Genomic DNA, 20,556 nt, shown 5'->3' with positions numbered 1-20,556 from the left:
TTGGTGATCCAGTGGTTGAGAGTCTACCTGCCAATGCAGAAGGCATGGGTTTGATCCCTGGCCTGGGCAAATTCCAAATGCCATGGGGCAACTAAGCCTGTGTGCCACAACTACTGAGCCTGTGCTCTGGAGCCCACGCTGCAACTTCTGAAGCCCACGTCTCTAGAGCCCATTCTCCACAATAAGAGAAACCACTGTAGTGAGAAACCTGAGCACCGCAAAACGAGAGAGTAGCTCCCCCTTGCTGCAACTTGAAAAAGCCCACGTGTAGCAATGAAGACCCACTGCGGCCAAAAAAAATGAGAGAGAATTTTGTTAGGAACTGATGTTACATTTTATCAAATGCCTTTTTAACATCTATGAATATGATCCAATACTTTTTCTTCTTTGTTCCACTAGCACAATGAATTATATTAATACATTTCCTAAATTGAACCATCTTTATATTTCATAAGCTTGTCTGTAGTGTGTAATTGTTTGATTTGTGACTGGCTATTTTTTTTTTTTTAAGATTTACTTATTGATTTTTCCGTCCATGGTGGGTCTTTGTTGCTGCATGTGGACTTTCTCTAGTTGCAGTGAGGGGGCTACTCTTCATTAGGGTATGTGGGCTTCTCATCACGGTGGCTTCTTTTATTATCGAGCACAGACTCTAGGCACCCTGGCTTCAGTAGTTGTAGCACGTGGGCTCAGTAGTTGTGGCTTGTTGACTCAGAGTGCACGGGCTTAATTGCTCCTCAACTAAGAGATCTTCCTGGACCAGAGATTGAACTAGTGTTCCCTGAATTGCAAGGTAGATTCTTAACCACTGGACCACCAGGGAAGCCCTGTGGCTGGCTACTTTAACCAATATTTTTTATTGTGATAAAATGTACATAAAATTTACCAATTTTTATGGTAAATTGGTACATATGAATGTACTTAATTACAGCTCAGTGGAATTAAGTATATTCATATTGTTGTACAACCACCACCATCATCCATTTCCAGGACACTTTAACTACCCCAAATGAAGTTCCATACTCAACAATTAAAAAGTCTCCACTTCCTTCCCCCCAGTCCCTGGCAAACAACATTCTACTTTCTGTTTATAAATTTGACTACTCAAGTTACCTCATATAAGTGGAATCATACAGTATTTATCCTTTTGCAACTGACTTATTTCACTTAGTATAATGTTCTCAAAATTCATCCATAGTGTAGCACGTGTCAGAATTTCCTTCCCTTTTAAAGCTGAATAATATTCTACTGTATGTATAAGGACATTTTCGTGCAGTCCAAGGTATTTATCTCATAGGTTGGGTTCTCTGGAATCAGATACTGAGATGGAGTCTAGGATGTAAGACATTTACTATGAAAAAGAATGAAAGAGAAGCCAGACTGGGCAGAGGAAGAAATCAAACAATGATGCAGGCCCAGTGGAGCCTAGCCAATCTGGCAGGGAGTTCTTAAGTGAGTATTGCCCATTAAAATATTCCACATTAGACCAAAATAGCCAGACCCTTATACCTCCACCTGACCGAATCACTGAACATAAGCTGTCTTGGGAAAGCCATGACCTTGGAAGGGCTGTTTTTCTCCAGCTAAGACAGACCCCGAAGTAGCCAACAACTGGAGGCTGGCTGCTAATATGCTCTCTGCAACTGGGCAGCCAGTCCTTGAAGGAGGATCTGAGCAACAATTTCCATGTCCACCACAATTCATCCATCCTGGTGGGGTGCTGGTAAAGATTTTATTTGTTTCAGGGCATAAACAAAGATAATTTTTTCTCAACTTTGAACAATAGAATTATGCTATATGTAGAGTTTTGCTATATATCAATAGGCTCCAAAGCAAGGCATTGTCAAGAGGGAAATAATTTTCTAAATTATTTTAGCTCCATTTGACATATATCAATAGCTATCAGATTTGAGCATATCCTCCATACTGTGCTCTCATAAACTTAGGCCTTGGCCTGATGGTATCATGGAGAAGGGAAAAAATGGAAAAGCTATAGAGAGAGGATACAGAATGCTTGGGCCCTAGTCTTTCTGTTCTAGACTTCAGCCTGGAGAAAGAGACAGTTCAAGAATTCAGCTATGCAGAATTCAGCTATGCTTCAAGGGCAGGAGGAATCACTCCATTTCATATATGGGGTTCAGGGAAGAGGCTACTATGTAGAAGAGCATGCTTCAACCTGCTAGAACCTGGTGAAGAGCAATGTGCACAATAGTTGCAAAGGGATACAGATTTTGGGGGGAATCCTGTCATGACTCCCATGATCCTTGGGTGGAACAAATGCTAGGTGGGAGCCAGTGGGTCTGTCAGGCAGCAGCAGGGGCTGATGGGTGGACTGAAAACCATGGGCAGGAACAGAGGGGACAGGACAAGGGCTCAGAGTTGTCCAAAGAGCAAGTAAAACCCAGTTAGAGGCTAAAGACACCAGACACAACTCAAACTGAGAAAGAAGGGATCTCGTCAACTGTAGGTGTCAGCAGGCTGGAGATGGACACGTAAGTGCATCTCACTCTGGTCATACAGATGTCTTCTTGGAAAATGAGATGGGTGTGAAAAGCTAAGAATCTGAACATTTCTTCTTTAAAAGATACTTTTAGTCCATACTCCTGCTGTTCAACAAACAATCCCAAATCACAATGACTTTTAACAACAAGCTTTCATTTCTTACTTATAGGTCTGAGGTTCAGAGGCTCTTTTGGCTTCAACTGGGATGAGCTGGCCTTGGCTCTAGGCCATGAGTAGCATTCAACTTTGTTCCACAAGTCTTCATTTTGGGACCAGTGCCTACTGTAACATTCTCTTCTCAAGACAGCAGTAACGATTACAAAAGGACAAGCCAAACCACACACACATTTAAAGCCTCTATTCACATCACATCCACTAACAATCCACTGCTGCTGCTGCTGCTAAGTCGCTTCAGTCGTGTCCGACTCTGTGAGACCCCAAAGACGGCAGCCCACCAGGTTCCCCCATCCTTGGGATTCTCCAAGCAAAATTACTGGAGTGGGTTGCCATTTCCTTCTCCAATGCATGAAAGTGAAAAGTGAAAGTGAAGTCACTCAGTCATGTCCAACTCCTAGTGACCCCATGGACTGCAGCCTACCAGGCTCCTCTGTCCATGGGATTTTCCAGGCAAGAATACTGGAGTGGGTTGCCATTGCCTTCTCCGAACAATCCACTACCTAGGGTAAATGTTATAGTCAAGTCTGAAGTCAATGGGTCAGGAAGCATACTGTATATTAGGGAGGGAGTGAAGAATTGGGAACAATACTTCAATCTACTGCAGGGACTAGGTATTATCTAAAAGGACCAACAAAATTATTACATTACACTAAGGTTTCTGGACAGGGCAGAAACAATTTTTCCCTCTACCTAGTAGATGGGGACTTGTCTTGAATCAAGTTCACTAGAAAGAGAGCCTGAGATGGGGATTCTTGTGCACAGAATAAAAGATGTGTATCAGGGATAGAGTGATGAATATGGTCTCAGCTGGAGTTTAGTCTCCGCCTGACCCCACAGGGGAGTTCTTGAGTTAGAACTGTACCACAGAATTATTCACCATGAAGCAAGAGTTGGGGTTTTTTACCCCATGTCAGTAATCTTGTCATGTCAGTAATCATGTCATCAGTTGCTCTGTCTCCCCTTTGGGATAGGTATAACCTCCCAAGTACTTCTTTGTGAGGTAGCAGCCGTAGGCCAAAGACAATACTCTGAAGAAGGTAGCAGTTGTGATCTGATGTCAATAATAAGAAATATAAAAAATATAAATATGCTGATAAGAACAAAGAAGGTTAATGTAAAAAATACTTGGGTACCAATCACCCGAATGAACACATGTTGATATCCTGTTATATTTGATTCAAATTTAGTTTTACAGAAATAAAACATTGTAGATGAAGGTGTATTCACCAAGTTTTCCTCCCCAACTCTCAGAAATAACTATCATGTTTTCATACTTTTGCTGCAGTATGCATGATAGTACACTTACTTTAATTTACATTAATTGTGTTGTGGTAGTTAACTCTATGTGCAATTTGCCTAGGTCACAGGGTGTCCAGGTAATTGGTTAAATAATCTTTCTGTTTGTCTGCGAGGATGTTTTGAGATTGAAATTATCATTTGAATCAGTCTACTGAGTAAAGCAAATTGACCTCCCCAAGGTGGGTGGGAATCATCCAATTTGTTGAGGGCCTGAATAGAAAAAAAGGTGGAAAAAGGGAGAATTCACTCTCTCTGCCTGACTGCTTTAGTTTAAATGTCAGTCTTCTGCTCTCTGCCTGGAATTTTTATACCATTAGCACTCCTGGCTCTCAGGCTGTTGGAGTCAGACTGGAACTATACTACTGACTTTCCTGAGACTTCAGTTTGCAGACAGCAAATTGTGGGACTTCTCAGCCTCCATAATTACAGGAGCCAATTCCTTATAATAATACATACAGGGGACTTCCCTGGTGGTCCAGTGGCTAAGACTCAGCGCTCCCAAGGCCTCGGGCCCAGGTTTGATCCCTGGTCCCACATGCTGCAATCAAGTGTTCACATGCTGCAACTAAATGATCCCATGTGCCACAACTAAACCTGCATGCAGCAACAAAGATCAAAGATCCCGCGTGCCACAACAAAGACCCAGCACAGTCAATAAATGAATATCAAATATATATATATATAAAAAACTAGTTTGGTTTCTCTGGAGAAAGAAGACTATTGTAGGTGTCATATTGCAAATATTCTTTTGTAGCTTATTGAACTCTGTGTTTTTGAGATTTATCCATATTCATTCAACTATTGTATAACATTGAATGAATATTCTACATTTGATCCATATTTCACAACTGATTCCCTATTGGTGAATAGCGAATCTTCTCTCTTTTTTTACCATTCTCTCAAATTTTACCATTACAAACACATGCCATAAACATCTATGGACTTACTTCATATGTTCCTCTACAAAAATTTGTTTGAAAGTGGAATTGCTGGGTTATAGAGACTTGTAAGCATCTTTACTAGGTATCACCAAATTGTGGTACAAAGTGGTTATGTGAATTTATAGTCCCACCAGAAGCATACAAGAGGTCTCATTTTCCATGTTTTTTTTTCCAAATTAATAGGTGTAATAGTATCTCATTATTTTAATTTTCTTTTCCCTCATTACGAATAATGTTGAGCATATTTATATACATTTATTGAATTTCCCCATCTTTGAAATGCCAATTCTAATTCTTTATGCATTTTTATCTTGGCTTGTTTGTCATTTTTATTGCTTTACAGAATTCTTCAATATAATCTGTCAGTAATATTCATTACAAATGTCCTTTCCCAATGTGTGGTTTACCTTTTTAAAAAAGTTTTATTGAGAAATAATTCACACACCATAAAATTCATCCATTTAAAGTGTACAATCCACTGGGCTTTGGTTATAGCCGCAAAGTTGTGCGAGCATCACTACAATCTAATTTTAGAGTATGTTCATCTTCCCCCAAAGAAATCCTGTACTTACTAGGAGTCACTCTCCATTCCCTCCTCTTCCAAGCCCCTGGCAAATAGTCTACTTTCTGTCTCTATGGATTTGCTTATTTTAGATCTTTCATTAAAATGGAATCAAATAATATGTGGTTTTCTACCACTGGCATAATACCACTTCATAATACCACTACCACTTCATTTAGCATAATACTTTTAAGTTTCATTCATGTTATAACATGGATGATTAACTTGGTTATACTATGTATTGTTGTACATGTTTTGAATTTTGAGTTGATCAGATCTGTTTTTTAGATTTCTGATTTTTCCGTCTTACTTAAGAAATCCTCCCTTTTCTCTGAGTTAGAAATATATTCTTTAATAATTTCAAGCTTTGTTTTTCATATCTAAGCTATCTGCAGCTTATTTTGTATATGTCACATAAATATTTAATTCTTTTACACATTGGTAGTCAATTGTCCAGAACTACTTAGTGAGTAATCTACTAATTCCCTCATTGTTTTGTAATGTCTCTTTTATTACACAGTAAGTTCTCATGCAGGTTTAGGACTGTTTACTTCTCCCTGTACCATTTTGATAGATTTATAGTAAATCTTAAGATGGAAAAGGCATTAAATTTGGTAGGGCGTGTCCTCTCCTTTTTCTTCTTTTTTTGCAACTAATTTTGTTGTCAGTGACCATAGGGATCTGCTTTTTAAGTTCCATTAAAAATATCCTGTTAGAATTTTGTTTGAAATTTCACTTAATTCACAGAGTAATGTGGGAAGGATCAACATTTTAATATGCATTTGAGTAAACATTGGCCATGCATGCATGCATGCGAAGTCTGTTCAGTAGTATCTGACTCTGTGCAACCCCGTAGATGGCAGCCCACCAGGCACCTCTATCCCTGTGGTTCTCCAGGCAAGAATACTGGAGTGGGTTGCCATTTCCCCCTCCAACATTGGCCATATTACCTCTCAGTCCACCTTTTGTACTTTGTAGTCCTCCCTTTCCCCTGCTCTGAAGTAGACCTTGAAATAAGATTTTGAGTTGCAAGTACAGTAGTCCCCCTTATCCTCATTTTTGTCTTTCAAGGTTTAAGTTACCTGTAGTCAACCTCAGCCTGAAATTATTAAATGGAAAATTCTGGAATGAACAATTCATAAGTTTTAGATTGTGTGCCATTCTGAGTGCTGTGATGCAATATGCTGCCCCACTCTGTCCTGCCCAGGATGTGAATCATTTCTTTGTCCAGCTTGTCCTGCCCAACATTCTTAGTTATCAGATTGACTGTCAACAACATTGCAGGGCAGTGTTCAAGTAATCACTACTTTACTTAATAATGGCCCTAAGAAGCAAGAGTAGTGATGTTGGCAAATCAGATACATCAAATAGAAGTTATAGAATGCTTCCTTTAAGTAAAAAAGTAAATATTCTCAACTTAATATGGAAAGAAAAAAAGTCAGATGCTGGAGTTGCTAAAACCTACAGTGAGAACAAAACTTCTGTCTGTGAAATTGTGAAGGAAAAAGAAATTTGTGCTAGTTTTTTTTTTTTTTTTGGTCACACCTCATATACCTACAGCCACAGTGCATGATAAGTGCTTGGTAAAGATGGAAAAGGCAAAAAAAAAAAAAAGATGGAAAAGGCATTAAATTTCTACAAGAAGATATTTTGAGAGAGAGACCAGATTCACATTGTTTTTTACTATAGTGTATTGTTATAAAAGTTCTGTTTTATTATTAGTTATTTTTGTTAATCTGCTATGTACCTAATTTATAAATTAAACTTTATAATAGGCATGTGTGTATAGGAAAAATATAGTTTATGTAGAGTTTAGTACTATCCTCACCAAGAGGAGCTTGGCAGGCTACAGTCCAAAGGGTCACAAAGGGCCAGACATGACTGGGCACACAGCACAGTCAGTTACAGGTATCCAACTGGGGATCTTGGAACATATCCCCCATGGAAAAGCGGGGACACTTGTATCTTGTTTGTGAGGTAATCACAGGAAAAACCATCTGGAGACTAGGGAAGAGACTCAAGGAAGGGAAAGCAGCCGATGGAGCATCCATTTTCAAGCAAGTTATGACTATGGGCAATTAGAGCTTAATCCTGGGGAACCCTGAGAAATGCTGGGGGACACATGTCTCTGAGTCATCCCGCCTGATGAGTAAGAAGCTAGGCAACGACTTACGCAACATCTCCCTTCACTCACTGAGGGCTTCTAGTGGACATTAATTCCCTAGCACTTCCAGCCTGCTGACTCGGATGGTGGCCAGCATTCAAGGAAATGGTAAGTGCCAACGAGCAACACCAGGGTATGCTAAATCATCAAAAAGTCTTTTGAAAGTTTGGATATAGCATGTCTTTCCTCGGCTTAAATATTTTTTTTTCTGTAGAGGAATCCAAAATTGTTGATGTAACTTATAACTTACAGGTTTCTATAAACCAGATAACAGTTCCTTTCCCAAGAAGTTTGATCTCTGGCTATCTTGAACCACAGTCCAACTATTCCCTCGGAAGCAGCTGAATCCTGCCAAACTCTCAGTTCTTTGCATTTGTTATTTTCTCTGCCTATAATGCTCTTCTCTTACTCTCTTCCTAGGAAACCTTTTGGAGGCAGAGTGGTTAGGAATATGGGCCTTGTAGAAAGAGTTAGAATCAAAGATCAGTTCTAACAGTGCTAGTATTTGCTTAGTGGGAAATGCATGATGACAGGATATAGAGAAGAGAGTGTAAAATTGAGCAGCCTTGGGTTTTTAAAAGAAGGTGCAACATTAGAAAACAAATTAAAGAGGTTCAAGAAAGTGTGAGATTTATCTAAGTTGTGATGTTTCCTTTTAATGTTTCTTCATTAAATTGTTAAAAAAATAATTAAATTGTCAAAGGAAAAATATCTACTCTGATACTTGAGCAACTTATTTGAGCAAGTTCCTTAACCTTTCTGAAGTTTGGTTTCTTTATCTGGAAAATGGAAAGAACTATACAAAGGCCTGAAATATAGGAGGTGAGGATCACTGGGGGCCATCTTGATGGTTGGCTACAACAAAGAATGACATGAAAAGTGGTTAGAATGTAGTATTATTTTAAAAATAGCTTTTTATTATTATTCATCATTTAGACCCTCCTACACTTCTAGTGAGAAGCCTTCCACATCACCACAGGTAGTTATGCAACAGCTTTGCCAAAAGAATAAAAATTGAATCTGTTCAGGCTTTTATTATTTTTCATGTTCAAGATTGTGATTAGTGGCTCTGAGGGAAGGGGAATCAATACTTCAGGTAAGGACCCATAGCTGGTCTGGGCCTTCCTACTTCTTCCTGTTCCTACAGCCCCAACACCTTCTAAATAAATGAAAAAATAAAAATAAATTAGACTCATGAAAATTAAAACATTCTGTTGCATAAAGATATCCTTTAAGAAAATAAAAATGAAACCCTCAGAGCTGGGAGAAAAAGTTCCCAGTGCATATATATGGGAAACAAATTATATTCAAAATACTTAAAAAATTCCTTTCACTCAGTAATAAAATATATGCAACCTAATTTTAAAAAGAGGACAAAATACTTAAAGGTCACTTCACAACAGAAGATATTCAGATGGTAAATAAGAACATGAAAAGGTGCCCAGCAGTATTATCATTTGTTGTTGTTCAGTCACCAAGTCCTGTCTGACTCTTCACAACCCCACGGACAGTAGCACGCCAGGCTTCCCTGTCCTTCACTATTTCCCAGAGTTTGCCCAAGTTCATGTCCTTTGAATAGGTGATGCCATCCAACCATCTCATCCTCTATAGTCCTCTTCTCCTTCTGCCTTCAATCTTACCTAGCAGCAGGGTCTTTTCCAATGAGTCGACTGTTCAGGTAGCCAAAGTATTGGAGCTTCAGCTTCAGCATCAGTCCTTCCAAAGAGTATTCAGGGTTGATTTTCTTTAGGATTGACTGGTTTGATCTCCTTGCTTTCCAAGGGACTCTCAAGAGTCTTCTCCAGCACCCCAGTTCAAAAGCATCAATTCTTTGGCCCTCTGCCTTCTTTATTGTCCGGCTCTCACGTCTGTACATGACTACCGGAAAGACCATAGCCTTGACTATATGGACCTCTGTCAGCAAAGTGATGTCTTTGCCTTTCACAACTGTCGAGGTTTGCCATAGCTTTCCTGCCAAGAAGCAATTGTCTTTTATTTCATGGCTGCAGTCACTGACTACGCTAAAACCTTTTACTCTGTGGATCCTAACAAACTGTAGACAATTCTTAAAGAGATAGGAACACAAGACCATCTTACCTGTCTCCTGAAAAACCTGTATGCAGGTCAAGAAGCAACAGTCAGAACCTTGTATGGAACGATTGACCTGCTCAGGATTGAGAAAGGAGTACAACAAGGCCGTTTATTGTCGCTCTGTTTCTTTAATTTACATGCAGAGCACATCATGTGAAATGCCGGGCTGACTGAATTACAAGCTGGAGTCAATATTGCTGCAAGAAATATCAACAACCTCAGATACGTGGATGATGCCACTCTAATGGCGGAAAGTGAAGAGAAACTTAATAACCTCTTGATGAGGGTTAAGGAGGAGAGTGAGAAAGTCCACTTAAAACTCAATATTAAAAAAACTAAGATCATGGCATCTGGTCCCATCACTTCATGGGACATAGAAGGGGAAAAGGGGGAAGCAGTGACAAGAGTACCTTTTCTTGAGCATTATCATTAGGGAAATACAAATTAAAACCATCCTGGGATCCCACTGTATATCCAGGAGAATGAAAGTTGAGATTGACACCACCAAGTGTTGGTGAGGATATGGAACAACTGGAATTCTCCTGAACTGCAAGTAGGAATGTAAAATGAAAACAATTTGGAAAACTGGTTGATCATTTCTTATGAAGCTAAATATACATGTACCATGTGACCTAGCACTTTTACTCCTAAGTGTTTATCCTAGAAAACTGAAAATATATGGTCATGCAAAGACTTATACACAAATGTTTATAGGAGTTCAAACATAGTAGCTTCAAATTGGAAACAGCTCAAATGCCCACAAATGGATACACAAATTATGTTTGTCCAACCTATGAAAAACTATTCATCAGTAAAAAAGAACAAACTACTGATATGTGTAACAAAATGAATACATCCCCAAATCATTACATTGATTTCATTTATATAAATTTGAAGAGTAGACAACACTAATCTATGGCCATTAAAATCAAATCAATAATTGTTTGGGGCCAAGATGGGGGATTTGACTGCAAAGCAGCCTCAGGGAACTTTTCTATGGTCATGGAAATGTTTGATATCCTAGTTGGGGGGGCGGGGAATAATTCTAGAATTGTAAACATTTGTCAAAACTTATTGAACTATACAGTATTCTATTATCCATTTTATTGTAAGGAGATTATATTTCCATAAAAAATAGTTTTGGGGAAAAACTTTTAAGAAGACCCTCTTAAGTGGATAACATATTTTATCTCAGATCATTTATGAGTAGGGTTGCCAGATTTAGCAAGTAAAAAACAGGTTGCCCAGTTAAATTTGAATTATATCTAATTGCTTATGCATATGTACATTGATGGAAAATAAAAATATTGCATAGAACATATAATTTAAAAATATTTGTTATTCATAGGAAATAAATTAAAAGTTATTTAAATTGTACACTTTTATATTTTTCTGACCTTTTGGTTCCCTTTAGTATTTCCTTGTTTCGTGGAATTTGCTTGTAAAATTCCTTGTGCACATAATCTATGTTCATTTTCTTTGTATCAAGCTTCTACAATGGTCACATCTAACTTCTTTAGATTTCTTTGTTTATTGAATATTCATTAATGAAAAAATATAATCAGCAGTAGCATTATGAGCCAATATACTGAACATACACTAGATAAAGTTAACAGCCCTGAAAACTGCTCTTCAAATACTGCTTGTTGAAGAAAATATCACCTTTCGTGGAATGAGATGGTTTTTCATTTTTTGGATTTATGCTGCATCTCTTGATCAATAACTTTTAAAAATGTTATCTACAGGAAAAGAACACTGTCATCAATGTTTCTTCCTTTCTTCTTCAACACTACACATAATGATTCCACTTGTTCCCATGCCAGAAGAATAGTAATAGTCTTTTAAAACAATCAAATTCTTCATGAGATGAAATCCATTTTAAAAGGTAGTCATGACAAGTACTGTAATAATTATCCACTCCAAGTCAGGATTTCTTTTCCTGTCCCCTTTAAAAACAGTTTTGATACTTAAAGGGATAAAATCTTTACTAATCATTCCTTTAGTGCATTCTACAATTCCTTTAAGCAATGGAGTGCTTCAACAGCGATAGTTTCTCTTTGTATAATCTATTGCTAAACAGATATTATACACTGTGATCAAGAGGTAACTAAGTTTTCCTTATGAATTACAATTAAAGTCAATTAAGAATTTGAGGGACTTTTTTTAAGAATTAAAGTATTCTTTACTTTAAGAAAGTAAAAAAAATTAAAAAAAACCCCTGAGGATTCTCTATTTATTAAAGCAAGCTAACATGTTTTTGAATGTAAAAGAAATGAAAAATACTGAATGAAAAATCCCTCAGTTGTTCAGTTGAACACTGTATATGCCCGATTTAAGAGGACAATGTCATGACAATTACCTCAAAGTCAACAGAAAAGGCATCAGATATTCTTTCAGCAGCGCCAGGCAGTATATGAGGCAGATAGCCAAGTGGCTTCCAAAGAAACATTTGTGTTTTACTTCAACTTTGAATAAACAATGTTTGCACCTTTAGGCAAATATCTGCCATCATTTGTATCACCTCCACCAAAAGCAGTACAATTTTCCTCTTTAACTCCTAATTCAAAAGGAGAGAGTTTTCACCTCTGCAACAATTTGCTCTTGTTTCTGAAGTCTCATCTGGAAGAGTCTTTACTAAAAATAGCCTTACAAGTGAGCCTTTTCACAAGAAAGGTATTGCACAAGTGAATTTCTCTGCATTGTCATTGCTTGCATCCATAAAAAAGATGAGGCATTTAGGGCTTTGATAATCACTGAAGTAGTAAACGGAGTTATTACATTTTAAATTATTGCAGTAGGTGTTGTCCTGTCATTTGACATTTTGCTTCCAGTTTTGGAATCAGAAAATACTGGTAGCAATACATTCAAAGAGTCATTCAAGCTGAAAGACTGATGACAATATACAATGTGGGAGGCTGCTACAACTTCTGCTGTGATTATTTTATGTTCTTCATATAGATTTCTCATAATCAAATTTTTATTTTATCACTTTCTATGATTCAAGTTGAAGAAATTGCACATCTTTTATGCTTAGCTGTTATTATATGCTGGCTTATGTCAGACTTTCTATCATTTTAAATATTGAATGAACATTTGCATACCCCACAGAGAGCTTCAAGAGGACTTTTTCCTCATTTGATAATGTCCACTGTTCGGAAAACTTATCATGAAATTCACACTTGCATTTTGGCATTTAGAGGTTTAATATAGCAAATTAAAAAAGAGGTAATACATTTTATTTTCAACAAGGGTGACAAGACAACTTAATGGGAAAAGAAATGGTGCTGAGGCAACTAGATAGCCACAAGAATGAAGCTGAACCTCTACCTCACATCAAACACAAAATTTCCATATCAAATGGATCAAATACATATATATAAGAGCCAAAACTACTAACTCAGAAGAAAATGTCAGGGATAAATCCCTGGATTAGGCAATGGTTTCTTAGATATGACACCAAAAGCACAAGCAAAAAAGACAAAATAGATAAATTCGATATCAACAAAATTAAAAATTATGTGGTTCACAGGACACCATGAGATGTGAAAAGACAACCCACAGAGTGTGACAAAACTTTTGCAAATTGTAGATCTAATAAGAGACTTGTATTTAGGATAAATAAAGAATTGTGCGCTGTGCTTAGTTGCTCAGTTGTGTCCAACTCTTTGCAACCCCATGAACTGTAGCCTGCCAGGCTCCTCTGTTCACACTGATTCTCCAAGGCAAGAATACTGGAGTGGGTTGTCATGCTCTCCTCCAGGGAATCTCCCCAACCCAGGGATGGAACCCAGATCTCCCACATTGCAGGCAGATTCTTTACCGTCTAAGTGGTACAACTGCTTTGGAAAACAGTTTGAAAATTCCTCCAAAGGTAAGTAAAATTACCCAGCAATTCCACTCCTAAGTTTTATTCCCAAGAGACTTGAAATCACATACCCACCAAAAAACTTGTACATGAATGTTCACAGCAGCATTCGCTAAAAAAAAAGTAAAAAGTGGAAAGAACCCAAATGTCCATCAACTGATAAATGGATAAGAAAGATGTAATATCCATGTAATAAGAGTAGTATTCAACCATAGAAATGAAACCCTTGTACATACTACAACACGAATGAGCCTTGCAAACACTATGCTAAATGAAGAGTTGGACACAAAGGGCTACATACTGTATGATTTCATTTATATGAAACGTTCAAAATAGGCAAATCCAGAGACAGAGAGAGAAATTAGTGGTTGCCTAGGGCTGGGATAGTTGGGAAGAAATGGGGGAGTGACAACTAAAAGGTATAAGGTTTCTTTTTGGAGAGCTGGAAATGTTCTAAAATGATCATGGTACAGCTAAAATGATTGCACAGCTTTGTTTATAAACCGATTGCATTGTAAAACAAAAAGCATTGATACTAGTGACCAATGCAAAAATTGAAAAAATTGTATTTAATGAATCTAATATCTGCATTATTGCATCTGTCACAAACTCCAAACCCGTACGTGGGAATTGAGTCATGAAAGCGTTTGGAACTTGAATTTACGAAAAGCAAATTGAACTCAATGGTGAACGGTCTGCCTACAAAGAACTGCACTTGTAAGGAACAGTTTCGCTTAACAAAGTCATAACGGATCTTATACAATGTTTTGGGAAGCTTGCTTTCAGGGACTGGCGGTATTTCAGAAGCATGAGCGTACAGAGACTTGAGTTCCAGCTTCCTCGCACGGTTATAAGAGTAACGCTGCCGAGGATCTACTAAACCTTCAGAAGCCTGGTCCCCGCAGTGAGACACTTGCTGATTGGTTGTCGCCTAGAAGCATAGAGCTGTCAATGATTGGCTGAGGCTGACATTGATTTAGGCTGACTTTGATTTAGCCACTTTCAGAAGCCTAGGTACTGGAGTGAAACTGTTGTTGACTGGCTGATTTTCAGAAGCCACTGGAGTGAGGCTGTTGCTGATTGGCTGGTTTGCAGAGCCGGTGTACTGATGTGAAGTGATTTCTAGTTCAGGACTTGGAACTTGAGCCAGAAAATCTTTTCTTTTCCTGAATATGAAAAACAAGTACTTTAAAATTTTAGTTCCTTCTTTTGGTGTTCCCTCAGCTAAACTCATTGGAGACACCATAGAGATTGTCCAAATCTTTTATTTGTAGAGGAAGGATTTTCAGCTAGTAATTTAAGAACAAAATATTGTGTCAGAAAGAAGTGTTAAAGGGGTGTTAGTCGCTCAGTCCTATCGGACTCTTTGCGACCCCATGGGCTGTAGCCCGCCGGGCTCCTCTCACCAAGGGATTCTCCAGGCAAGAATACAGGAGTGGGTAGCCATTTCCTTCTCGAGGGTATCTTCCCAACTCAGGAATGGAACCCGGGTCTCCTACATTGCAGTCAGATTCTTTACCGCCTGAACCACCACGGAAGCCCACCTGACTGTAAAAAGACGGATATAGGACATTTAGGGCATCCTGAAAACTCAATATATGACGCAGGACAAAATCATTAATTATATCCTATATATACGATGCCTGGAAACTCTTGTCAATTATACAGAAGACTGAGGCTCGGTGGGATTTGCTTTCTTACACATGGCCCTGCAGTCGGAAACGGGTCGACTTACAATCTGAACTGTAAAAGGCAGGGATCCTCTGGGCCCCTGTGAGCCCCTAACGTCTGTGCAAGGCTAGGCGCGCATTGCTAACCCGAGGTCGGCTAGAAATCGGCTGAATGTTTGAAGGGAGGATGTGTAGTTGATTAGCAGCAGGCGTAGAAACCGCAGCAAGGTACCCTCCTGGGAGACCGGGGTACGAGATCCGAGCATCCAGGCGGCAATCGAGTCTGCCCCCGCGCCGGCGAGGTGCCACAGCTTCTGAAGGTTTTGCTGGAGGCCGTAGGCGGCTGAGCGGGGCAGGGCGGAACGAGGCCCCGCCCCCGAGAGCGCCTGTGTGCGTGGCTGGCAGCGCCGCAGAGTCCGACTCCACGATGCGGGCCCAGAAGACAGGGCAGAGCGGCGGCGTGGTAGCCTTAACTCTGGGCAACCGCCTCGAAGCTTAAGGACGACTCGGCCCTGCGGCCCTGTGCCCGCCCCCCACCCACTGCAGACGCCCACATCCGCGCCCTTTGCGCGATTCGGGCTCCGCCCCCGCCGTGCTCCTGCACGCTGCGCCCCCCGCCCACCCGGCACGCCCCGCCGCCCCGCCTGGCAGAAGTGGGCCTGAAGCCGCCCCTCAGGCTTGAGCGACCCTCGCAGCGGCTCGGTCCTCGTCCACTGTCGACTGCAATGGACGCGTATCCCCCGCACCGGGTGGGGCTGACCCGGGCGCGCTCCCTCGGCGGCCCTGGCCGAGGGTCGCCCTCCGTCAGGTACAGGGGGACGAGGCCTCAAAGGGGCGGGCAAGGGGTTGCGGGCTGTTGGGGTCTGGCGACGCCGCTCGCCGAAGGGCGTGGTCCGATATGGCTTCCTAGCGGCCGGTTTTTCCCTGAACAGTTTCCTGAGGAACGTTTCCCGAGGAACGGCGCCTGGTGCCGAGGCTCCCACAATGGCTTCCTTGTCGACAACCCCATAACGGATCCCCTGTGAAGATCCCCCTTGCTATGACATCCCCACCCCCACAGAACATTTCCCCCTGAAAAGAATCACTTATCGAGGACCTGCACAGTGGCTGATTAGCTCACTTGCCTTCCCCGGAGAATATTTCTCCCAGAAATGGCCATCATTGGAGATGTCCCCTCACAATAGCTCCCCTGTATAGAACCCCATATTGGTCTACCTAGAAATGGCTGACCTGTCTTGCTCCCCTGAAGGAGGGGGTCTCGTTTAGAATCTTTCCTCTGCATTGCATCTGTCCCCTCGCTCCCTCTACACAAACACCCACCCGGACCGCATCTTCCATACTGCGCGTTTCCGCACTTCCCCCTGCCCTGTTCTGAGTCGCTCCCTCACTCCATGCTGAGGAGCTCAGATTGAGGAGAGGTGGAGGTCATTAGGGGCGCAGGAGGTGAAAACGAACTGCGTAGGGAAAGGGGATCAGAATCCCCGAAAGCTGCGGACCCCAGGCCACAGAACCTAGAGATAAAGGCCTCGGGGTGCCTCAGTCTAGGGAGGGTCCCCACCCCCTTTCTGTATATGAAGGTTTATTTCTACTCTCTGCTCTCTGTGCTTTTGGGACTGACCTTGATAGTCTTGGTATCTTGTGTGATGGAACTGAGTTGGGGCCGCCAGCGAAGTGTGGATGATGGAATAACGGAGGGGTTGTGGCAGAGACCGTTGAGAAGAAAGGAGGAAGAGAGAGAAATGGGCTTTGGTTCTGCTAAATTGTCATTAAACAAGAAGAGGGTTTTTGTTTGTTTTGTTTGCTTTTTCCCCGATTCTAGCTCTTTAGCAGAGCAAATAGTGTTCCTTTGAAAGAAGGTTTTCAACTTACCTGTAAAAACAGCCTTTCCTATATCTTTATTATGGTATTTAAGGCATTGTATTTTTAAATTTTTGCTCGAAAATGTTTTTTATCCCTTTGTTATTTTTGTTTGTTTGTTTTTTGTTTTAGCTCCACCAGATTCGTGACGAATAAGAGCTAAATCGTAGAATCATGTCCTTCTCCTACTTTACTGACATTCCTTCTTCCACCTCAGCTACTAACACATGTTTGTTGAATAAAGGATAGAGGAGGTGGGACTAGATACCCTTGGTTTCATTTGGGAGTCCTAAATGCTTCTGATTTGGCTGGTGACAGGTGACATATTTGGATTCCTCCTCTGCTCTTCAGTGGAATTCCATTGGGCTTTACGGTTCCAATTGTTTAGCTGCTTATGGTAACCATCTCCAGTCTGTTTTAACGTTTCTGGCAGCCAGTTTCACTGTTACAAAGTATTTGAATGTTAAATACAATAGAAACTGCGCTGGATACTTAGAACTTGGGCAGCCACCCTTCAAGTCCAAGGCCTTTGTAGACTTGGAGTTTGTTCCTATCATCTTGAGCTTTGAAGTCTGGAGTCTTTTAAGGAAAAAAGAGCTTCCCAGTAAAATCCACCTCTGAAATAACTGCTTCCTTTCCTTGCTTCTAGTAGCATGGCAGCATGCTTTTTTTTTTTTTTTCCTGGTAAGTAGTGTTTCTTTTGTTAAAAACATTAATGTTCGCTAACTTTACTAATCATATTCAAATTTCGAATTTTCTGCCATGTGGTTTGAGTGAAACTTTTTAGTCTTCAGACAAGGATAGTACCAGGAACCTCAAGGCCTGGTGGTTGTATACCTCTGGTAAAAGAAATTTGATCAGTTTCCCTGCTTTCCCTGCCGTTTTTAACTAAACATACTTCTCTTATTCATTCAGTCAGGCCTTTCCCTGATTATGACACTGAATGTTCCTACCAGGTTTGTTCTCAGTACTTTGCTATCACCCATATTTGGGCCTCTTTGCTACGCTCCGACTCCTGAGTGATTAAAGAGGCAGGCCTGACTGGTGAAGTTACATTCCTAAAGACCCATAGATGGTACTTTGCAAGTGAGTGGCACTTTTCTAGCAATGGAGTTAATCTTCACAGGCTAGGAATAGAGATCATAAGTTAAAATGTTGTTGCTTAGATCTAGAAGCTACTCATGGTGGTCATCAGTGCTGTCCATCAAATATCTTGGGTTTCTGTCTCCTGGGCACATGGTACACTTGTACTTGCTTGCCTCCTTGAAGTTGGGTAGGGCCTTGTTAGTTGCTTTTGGTTAGTGAAATGTGCACAGGAATGATGTGTATCCCTTCATGGTAAAAGTTTCTGGTGTGTAACTTGCCACTCTCTTTCCCTCTTTTGGTGATTGTGTGCTCCAGATGGTGACTAGTCTCAATCTGGGAACCAGCTAGCTTCCAGATGATCTATCTTTGACATGTAGACTGAGCAAGAAATAAGCCTATTTTCAAGCCACTGAGATTTTGGAGTTATTAAAATAACTGAAGTGAAAGTCGCTCAGTCGTGTTTGACTATACAGTCTGTGGAATTCTCCAGACCAGAATACTGGAGTGGGCAGCCTTTCCCTTCTCCAGGGGATCTTCCCAACCCAGGGATCAAATCCAGGTCTCCTGCATTGGAGGTGGATTCTTTACCAGCTGGCCACAAGGGAAGCCCAAGAATACTGGAGTGGTTAGCCTGTCCCTTTTCCAGCAAATCTTACCAACCCAGGAATGGAACGTGGGTCTCCTGCATTGCAGGTGGACTCTTTACCAACAAAATAACTATCTTTGTTTGTACTAAGGGACCAATGGAAATAGCTGAAATATGCTTTCGTACTTAAGATCTTTTCCTGCAGAGGAATCTGATCCTGCTTTGGACTTGTTTAACAGTTTAAATTTCACTGTTTCTTTATGCAAATTCCAACATACACTGTGCTGGATCTTGTGAATTCAGACAGATGAGGCAGGTCTCTACCCTCCAAGAGCTTTTTTTGTAAGTGGAGAGAGAGAAAAACAGTAAAAATCATAATACAGAGAGGTGCTAAATAAGTCTTGGGGATGAAATAGGGCTGAGGGAACAATAATGTTAGAAGGCAAAGGTAGTTTTGAGACTCAGCAGTAGGAAGAATGGAGTTGCCAGTTACTGATATTGGAAGTACTGGAATAAGAGTAGGCTTGTGGAAAAAGGGTTCAATTTTGGCCTTGTTCATTTTGAGTTTCCTAATTGACATCAAAGTGGAGATACTGCATTAGCAGTTGGGTATATTAGTCTGGAGTTTAGAAGAGAGATTGGAACTACCACTCATATTACTGATGACTCCAAGTTTTTTTTTAAGCTTATAAGACTGGATAGAAACCCAGGGAGTAAACATAGATAGAGAAGAGGACCAGTGTCAAAACTTTGGGCTTTCCCGTGTAGAAAAGACAGTGTACCAATGTCTTCCAGATTTTGAGGGAAAATGGATTCATACCTCCTGAGATAAGGGAAGAATCAAGGACAGTCATGGTCTAATGATAAATGTTAGAATAGACAATTAGATTTGGTAATACGGTGGTCATTGATGACCTTGACAAGAACAGTTTTGGCGTAGTGGATTCAGTAGAAACTAGGAGAGGAACTGAAGACAGTGAGTATAAAAAGTTATAGTGATGTTATTTCAAGGATTGTTCTAAGGGAGGGCAGAGTAATAGGGCTGTGGCTGGAGGAGCATGAAAATGTTAGAATTCTTTTTGTTTTTAGGTGGGCAGATAGCATGTTTGTAAGTTAACAGGATTTTGGAGTACAGAGAGACAAATTGATGATTAAAAGAGAGAAGGGACAAATGAAGGGGTGAAGTCCTTGAGTAGAGAGAGGGAATGGAGTCTAGGTTGTATAAATGGATATATTGGCCTCAAGCTAGATACGTGGTGATTATACTGACCCAAGTACTGGTGCATTGTTAGCTTGGTAATGGGACAGAGTGAAAGTTCTCTTCTTATTACTTCATACTTTCAGTTAAATAAGAAGGAAGGTCTTCAGCTAAAAATGAAGAGTGAGAGAGGTAGGTGTTGGAAGTTTGAGGAGAAAGCAGATGTGAAATTCATCCAGGAGAGTGGGGGAAAATGAGACAAATAAGGAAATATTTTTGGGTTGCCAGACAGCACCAAGTACCCATTTGGTTAAATTTAAGATGAGACCCAGTTACCATGTTGAATGTTTTACCTTGAGATGTATTGAGCTCCTTGGATGTGGGCAGTGGGGGAGGGAGTGGCTGAGGTAGGATAGAGCAGGGGTCTCCAGTCTTTTTGGCACCAGGGACTGGTTTCATAGAAGACCAGAGTTGGGGGTGGAGAGAATGGTTTTGGAATGATTCAAGTGCAGTAGGTTTCGAGCTCCAGTAATGCTAGCAATGGAGAGTGGCTTTTAA

General features: G+C 40.5%; 1 protein-coding gene and 2 long non-coding RNA genes across 5 annotated transcripts in view; 2 read left to right on the top strand and 1 right to left on the bottom strand.

The window, feature by feature from the left end:
• LOC139036700 (uncharacterized) overlaps window positions 1-11,489 on the top strand; it is a 54,362-nt gene extending 42,873 nt beyond the window's left edge. The window contains exon 3 of the long non-coding RNA XR_011489534.1: window positions 9,880-11,489. This is a non-coding gene — a long non-coding RNA (uncharacterized lncRNA). The remainder of the gene's footprint in view (window positions 1-9,879) is intronic.
• Window positions 11,490-12,920: 1,431 nt separating this feature from the next.
• Window positions 12,921-16,982, bottom strand: LOC139036699 (uncharacterized). The gene is made up of 2 exons (XR_011489532.1): window positions 16,890-16,982; window positions 12,921-14,767 (listed from the first exon to the last, which is right to left on the bottom strand). It is a non-coding gene; the product is annotated as an uncharacterized lncRNA (long non-coding RNA).
• Window positions 15,671-20,556, top strand: part of DNAAF9 (dynein axonemal assembly factor 9) — a 177,668-nt gene continuing 172,782 nt past the window's right edge. For all 3 annotated transcript variants that reach the window (XM_070472353.1, XM_020882894.2, XM_020882893.2), the window contains exon 1: window positions 15,671-16,079. In XM_070472353.1, coding sequence (XP_070328454.1) covers window positions 15,997-16,079 — 83 coding nt within the window. In that variant the 5' untranslated portion in view covers window positions 15,671-15,996. The remainder of the gene's footprint in view (window positions 16,080-20,556) is intronic.

Source organism: Odocoileus virginianus, chromosome 9 (genome assembly GCF_023699985.2).
Source record: "Odocoileus virginianus isolate 20LAN1187 ecotype Illinois chromosome 9, Ovbor_1.2, whole genome shotgun sequence".
Taxonomy (NCBI): Eukaryota; Metazoa; Chordata; class Mammalia; order Artiodactyla; family Cervidae; genus Odocoileus; species Odocoileus virginianus.
Note: the sequence above shows the minus strand (reverse complement) of the source record. Positions and strands in the feature narration are given on the sequence as shown.